Source organism: Nothobranchius furzeri, chromosome 12 (genome assembly GCF_043380555.1).
Source record: "Nothobranchius furzeri strain GRZ-AD chromosome 12, NfurGRZ-RIMD1, whole genome shotgun sequence".
NCBI lineage: Eukaryota > Metazoa > Chordata > Actinopteri > Cyprinodontiformes > Nothobranchiidae > Nothobranchius > Nothobranchius furzeri.
In genome coordinates, this window is record NC_091752.1 from 51,656,331 (window position 1) to 51,662,463 (window position 6,133).

Below are 6,133 nucleotides of genomic sequence, written 5' to 3' on the forward strand. Positions count from 1 at the left end.
GCATGTGTAACAGAAAACCTGTTGTAATCCATCAGTGACAGGCAGGGTTGAGGATTACAGGGTTATGCTGTAAGCACTGCTGCTTTGTTTTAAGATATTAATGATTTTTAACACAATATTTAAAATACAGTATTGTTTATTGTTTATTTACTTAGCAGACGCTTTTATCCAAAGCGACTTACAATTTATAACCTATAGGGCATGTTGTGAACTGTGGGGGAAACCGGAGTACCCGGAGGAAACCCACGCATGCATGGGGAGAACACGCAACTCCATGCAGAAAGGCCGCAGCCGAGTTTCGAACCTGCGACCTCCATGCTGCGAGGCAACAGTGCTAACCACTGCGCCACCTGATGCAGCCCAACATTTAGAATGAAATGTTATTTAAAATAATCTTTTGTAAAATTTTAAGTAAGTATTTAGTGTTTATGTGGTTAAATACAATAACAACACTAATAAGGTAAAAGGTTGGTTTTGGTAGACATCCAGAAGAGCCAAAGAAAAGAGGTTGGCACTTTTATGGGGATTTATGGGAGGGCCAGACCCACAACTTTGTATGCTTTCTGCTCGCAACATCAGGTGTAACAGTAATATACAGCAGGACAAAGTCTTTAACAAAACTTTATTGCATTTCAACAATACAGTAAACTAGTGGTGTGTCAGTTGTATACACTATACAATACACACTAACAGTGTTTATTTAACATACCTGAATTGCAGAGTACAAAAATGAAATACATTTTAGTGGACCTGCTTCAAAACATTAGGGCACCACAGTTTGAAAGTGCCTTAACAATGGAAGTTAAACAAAACAGACTTTTTAAAAGGGACAAGTGCAAGACCTTACCAACAGCTAAACAAAGCCAGAACTGAAGGCTCTTATCTGTTACATGAACAACTATGCATATTTTGGCAAGTATCAGATTTCAACACCATGACTTACATTTGCATTACACCTTCCCAAAGCCATAGCTGATGGATTTGAGAGCCATCATCAAGTCCTGGTGGAATGTTGTATATGTCTGGTAGTGACCAGGAAGCTCCAATGTGTACAAGCAGGTGTGAGCCACTGGGTAGATTGAGCGTACAACCTTGACATAGAGTTTACTCATTGGCTGCTCCCACCCAACCCAGAACCTCATGAGGTCACAGAGTACATCTGGTGATGCTACAGAAGACAGCATTAAAAGTGTGTGAGACCTCAACAGTAATTAGACTTGTATTACAAATGTGGAAACATTCAATCAATAATAACGGTCAATCTACAAGCTTACAATGTGATGTGCAATTTTATTAAGTGAGCTTGTAGGTCTGGCATGTTCACCTAAATTTAGCAACATAATTTTAATTTCATGTCATTACACACACACACACACACACACACACACACACACACACACACACACACACACACACACACACACACACACACACACACACACACACACACACACACAGACCAAGATGATAATCAAAATGCAATGCATGAGGAAAGATGAGCCCGTTACCTTCCTCAATGAATTTCCTCAAAAATCCTGTGACTGTACTGATGTTATCCACTGGAACAGGGTCGTCCTCCTCATCACTATCACATGTAGGCTGTGGCCAGCGAATGCTCTCGATTATGGTCTACAGGATATCAGAAAAGGGTTTGATGTTAAATTTCAGAATGTGATTGTGTAAAATAAGTTCTATATTCAGATAGTCAGCTAAAGAATGTTTGACCAGTAACAGGAGTCTCTCTCCAGTGTTTTAATAAAAGGGAAATAGGCTTTCACAAGGATCATCAATGTCATCCAATTATCATTAACAATTATTATTACCAGCTCAGTGGCCAAGTGGTAGAGTGTCCGCCCTGGGACTGGGAGGTCGGGGTTCGATTCCCGGTCGGGTCATACCAAAGACTGTAAAAATGGGACCCAATGCCTCCCTGCTTGACACTCAGCTTGAAGGGGTTGGATTGGGGGGGATAAACCACCAAATAGTTCCCAAGCCCAGCCACTGCTGCAGCTCTCTGCTCCCCTCCATGGGGATGGATCAAATGCAGGGATGAATTTCACCATTGTGTGATGATGACTATGGAACTTTAACTTTATGACGTAACTAATGTATCATCTTAACATTTGATTTTAGAGTTCAAATTTTTTCTGTTCCTGTCTAAATGGGATCGCTTCTAATGTCATTGGTTTATTTAGCCTATTTGAGTTATCTCGCCAGATTTAATAAAATTGGTATCTCTAACTGAAAATGTGTTATTTTGTCAAAAAGTACAATAGATTCCGGTTAGAGCAAACACTTAATATCACTGCTTACTTTGTGTAAGTGAAGCTAACTTATTTTAACATAAAATAAACGCTGTAAGATAAAAACTTATGCTAGATAACTCTGGAGCATGTCATCATATAGCATTAGAAACACAAAATACACTTAAATATTTTAAATCAAACCCCAGAAATAAATCCAGTCAAGAAAGGAGCCAGCTTACTTGTGAGCTAAGTTCCACACTTGACTCCCTTGGGAAAAGTATGGAGTGGACATCTGGTCTGGCGGAAAGAAGTGGCCAGATTCCAGTTTCTTTCAGGCCTTTCCTGATCTGTTTAATAGGCTGTATACCATGGTGAAGTACCTGGATATGAAAGTGACAGGTAAAAAGGTAGTCTTTCTTGACACTGATGGCCTCAGCATCCTCCATGTTAAGTGATAAATGAATCTTGTGTTAACATAACAGCCTAACCAGTTGGAATGCATATTGGAGGTTAGCTACTGTCTTAACTAATGCTGCCTATGACTTTACAATGAAGCAGTGCCTCAAGCCAGTTACATACTCCACAAGACGCATCCTGAAAACCAAAGTTGTCACTTCTTGTGGAGTATGTAACTGGCTTGAGGCACTGCTTCATTGTAAAGTCATAGGCAGCATTAGTTAAGACAGTAGCTAACCTCCAATATGCATTCCAACTGGTTAGGCTGTTATGTTAACACAAGATTCATTTATATATTGAGAATGTCATGTCATTTGGATACTGTTTCAAGAAGGTAAAACGCTTACAGTTTTTGAAAGCATCAACTGGAACAGCCAGTGGTGATTGGTGGGGTTTGGAGTAGGTAGATACCAAGACAGGCAAAGATCAGTCACCCTGCTGATTTCTTCTGCAGTCAGTTCTTCTTTCTGCAGCTACAGAAATAAATACATCACAAAAAGGGGAAAGAAGTAAGTCTTACATTTTCCTTTAGGCAGTTCATTAATTGAGCAACAATTTACATTTTAAATAGGCAACATCAGTTGTACATTGCAGTAACACAAAAAACGTATTACATTTTCCCAACACTGACAAAGTAATTGTCATCATTTGATGATGCATAGGACAAACATGCTGCAGTGTGGTGCTTTGCTGGAAAACAAGCTAACCTTTAACTGTGTTACTCACCAAACCAATAGTTTCACGATGATCAAGATCAGCAACATCCTCTAGAGTCAGAGCTGCTGCTGCGGTTTCAATCTGCCCTCCAGTTAACATATTCACAACAGCCAAACTGAGTCCTGGAAAACCAGACCCACCATGGATGAAGTTATGTCCGAGAATTCGACCCGCCATCTCAAACAGCTTGCATTCCCGAAGCACACCAGCAGCTGAGGGAACATGATGATCCCTTTCCCCTTCGAAAAGGGGTGTAACACTAGCAGAGCCTACAAAATAAAAAAATTTAACAAAAAATAAAAACCTGGTAGAAATAGCTTCTGTCTAAACAAGCCAACTATGTAAAAGGCCAGATGAGGCCTGAGAAGGAGGTTTCAGACTGAGGTGAAAAATCTGGGGGGTGACTGCAGTTCAAATTGAAACGAGGCTTGTAGCATCGTAGAAAACAGCCACAAAACCAGTAGAACCTGTTAACCCGTGCCACATACACTGTTTTAACATCAATCCTGTGCAATAACATTATTTATACGTGCAGTTTATGTTTACTGATCAATTCTGCCTACAACAGCGAGCAGCACAAATCAAACAAATGCTGCTACTACATAAATGCTGCTACTCCATGTATATATTGTTGTTATTCAGAATTGATGATCTGACATTTTAAATCTCTGTACTTTCTCATTTATATATTTTTTAGTTTTAATTGTTCTTTTACATTGTTGATTTTACATTTTTATTATTTCTGTATTGTTTCTTATTTTCCTTACTTGCACCAAGGGAGTGGCACTATTTCGCTGTACCCTGTACAATGACAATAAAGGCTATTTTATTCTATTTTAGACAAGTTGGAACACAGGAGAAAAAGTCTTTGACTTGCAGAGCACTGGCACAGTGGTGTTCTAAAAGTGTCTCAAATAGATTTGCTGTGCTAGCTGTTCAAATGAACAAGATGAAGTAAGGTGAAGGAATTTGAAAGCCCTGCCTTGAATAGCCTTGACTGAAAAGGGGCGATACATGTGAAAATTTACACAAGACAAGGGGTGCTGCGACATTGAGAGTAGCTACAGTGACAATCTGATTATCCCATTTCATGACAAAAATGTTCCTTCTTTAGTCATTGTCAAGAAATAGTCTTCGATTACTGTGGCTAATTCCATTTTTGGTTCTTTTTTAAAACATTGCATTCCTCCACATGTAAAGGTAGCAGCTGCAATGGCATTAGACTTTCACATTTCATGCATTTTGCCTTTGGCATGTTGGCAAACTCTGGAGAGTCATAAGGAAGGGGTTCGATAGACAGCTGTTCTTGTAGTGGAGCTAGAAATAAAGTGTTCTTGCCATTGCTGGATGCCCCTTTGAGTGTCTCAAAAGTGTATCCCTCAGGGCCTTGTAAAATTGATGTCAGCTTGCGACGTCCACTACCCCCTATTTTAAAACAGAAATAGTTTCCATTAAAACATTAGTCATGCATCAAATAATATCAGGCAAGTAAGTCTTTGTCAAGAATATACTTAAAGTACCTGTACAATTTTTTGAGTGGTGTGAATTGTTAATTCAAAGAAGTACAAGTATATTATCTTGGGCTTTTTAAATTAAAAAATATATTCTTAAGCCTTTAAATGACAGAACAGATGAGCATGAATGGAAGACAGGCGGAGAGACATGGATCAAAAAGTGCCACGACTCTAGTTTAACCTGGACAGCTGTGGCATCATCCTTGTAGATAGGGCGCTTGCTCTACCACAAAGCCACCAACACCCCTATCTTGGTCTTTTAACATGAAATAAATAAAATATTAATCACTTGACATTTGCAATCCTACCTGTGGACTTGTAAAACATCCAGCCTCCTTTCAAGCTCTTCAGTTTGGGAAATTCCTTCCAAAGTTGAGCTTCAATCTGTAAAAAAATTAAAATTTTGTGAGAAAACAACCAACAAAACAGCAACAGATCAAAATGTACTCATAGCATTGACTAATTACATCACTGTGTCCCCAGTTCTCTGCCAGACGTATAATCCTTTTCCCAAGACCAGCAGTGGCAAGCTGTAGTTCTTCTGCTGAGCCCTTTGGTGTGAATTCAGAGGGTCTTGGAAGGACATATATACATGAAAGTTATTTGTTTTCACAACAGAAGTGGTAGGAGCGCAGAATCGTCTTTTCCCCCTTGGCTGATCAGTAGGTTTATTAAAGATGTGTGGAAATGGCCTGGTGTGGGAATAAGTGAAACATGTTAGCAAACAGTGTGTGTTTTCTTTTTTGATACTGGACATACAGGGGTCTTCAACATTTTTCAGGTCAAGGACTACTTGCTGAAAGACAGATTAAGCAAGGAGTCTGCATTGCATACAGTAAACTATTATGTTGCAGATTAAACAGTCATAGATAGCTTCATAAACTTGTTGGACAGCACTATAAGTGTAGTGCAAATGTGAGGTTTGTACTTGTTTACACAAGGTTTTCTAAATTAATGTTCAGTCATTAGAATCCATTAGTGAGCTGGCCATACAGCTGTTTTAGATAGGCACCCCTTAATACCACCAAACATTTGCCATAAATTAACATGATTTGCGTTTCAATCCTGTTTTACCAAATGTATGAAATTAGAAATGCATCACCTTTTCAAGGCCTGCCTCACTGTAGGAGCACTGGGAACAGCAGGTGCACTAAGAGCAGTACTTTGGCCGCTGCCTACTGCCAAAACTGGCATGCTCTG

General features: G+C 39.4%; 1 protein-coding gene and 1 long non-coding RNA gene across 2 annotated transcripts; both read right to left on the minus strand.

Moving 5' to 3' along the window:
- Window positions 1–647: 647 nt before the first annotated feature.
- On the minus strand, window positions 648–3,700 carry LOC139062159 (uncharacterized). Its single transcript, XM_070542680.1, has 5 exons — window positions 3,429–3,700; window positions 3,050–3,175; window positions 2,486–2,626; window positions 1,509–1,629; window positions 648–1,168 (listed from the first exon to the last, which is right to left on the minus strand). Exons 1-5 carry the CDS (start codon window positions 3,594–3,596, stop codon window positions 951–953), a joined length of 774 nt encoding a protein of 257 aa, XP_070398781.1. The 5' UTR covers window positions 3,597–3,700; the 3' UTR covers window positions 648–950.
- A 921-nt stretch (window positions 3,701–4,621) lies between these two features.
- Window positions 4,622–5,744, minus strand: LOC139062161 (uncharacterized). Its single transcript, XR_011515746.1, has 3 exons — window positions 5,401–5,744; window positions 5,242–5,317; window positions 4,622–4,844 (listed from the first exon to the last, which is right to left on the minus strand). It is a non-coding gene; the product is annotated as an uncharacterized lncRNA (long non-coding RNA).
- Window positions 5,745–6,133: the final 389 nt, after the last annotated feature.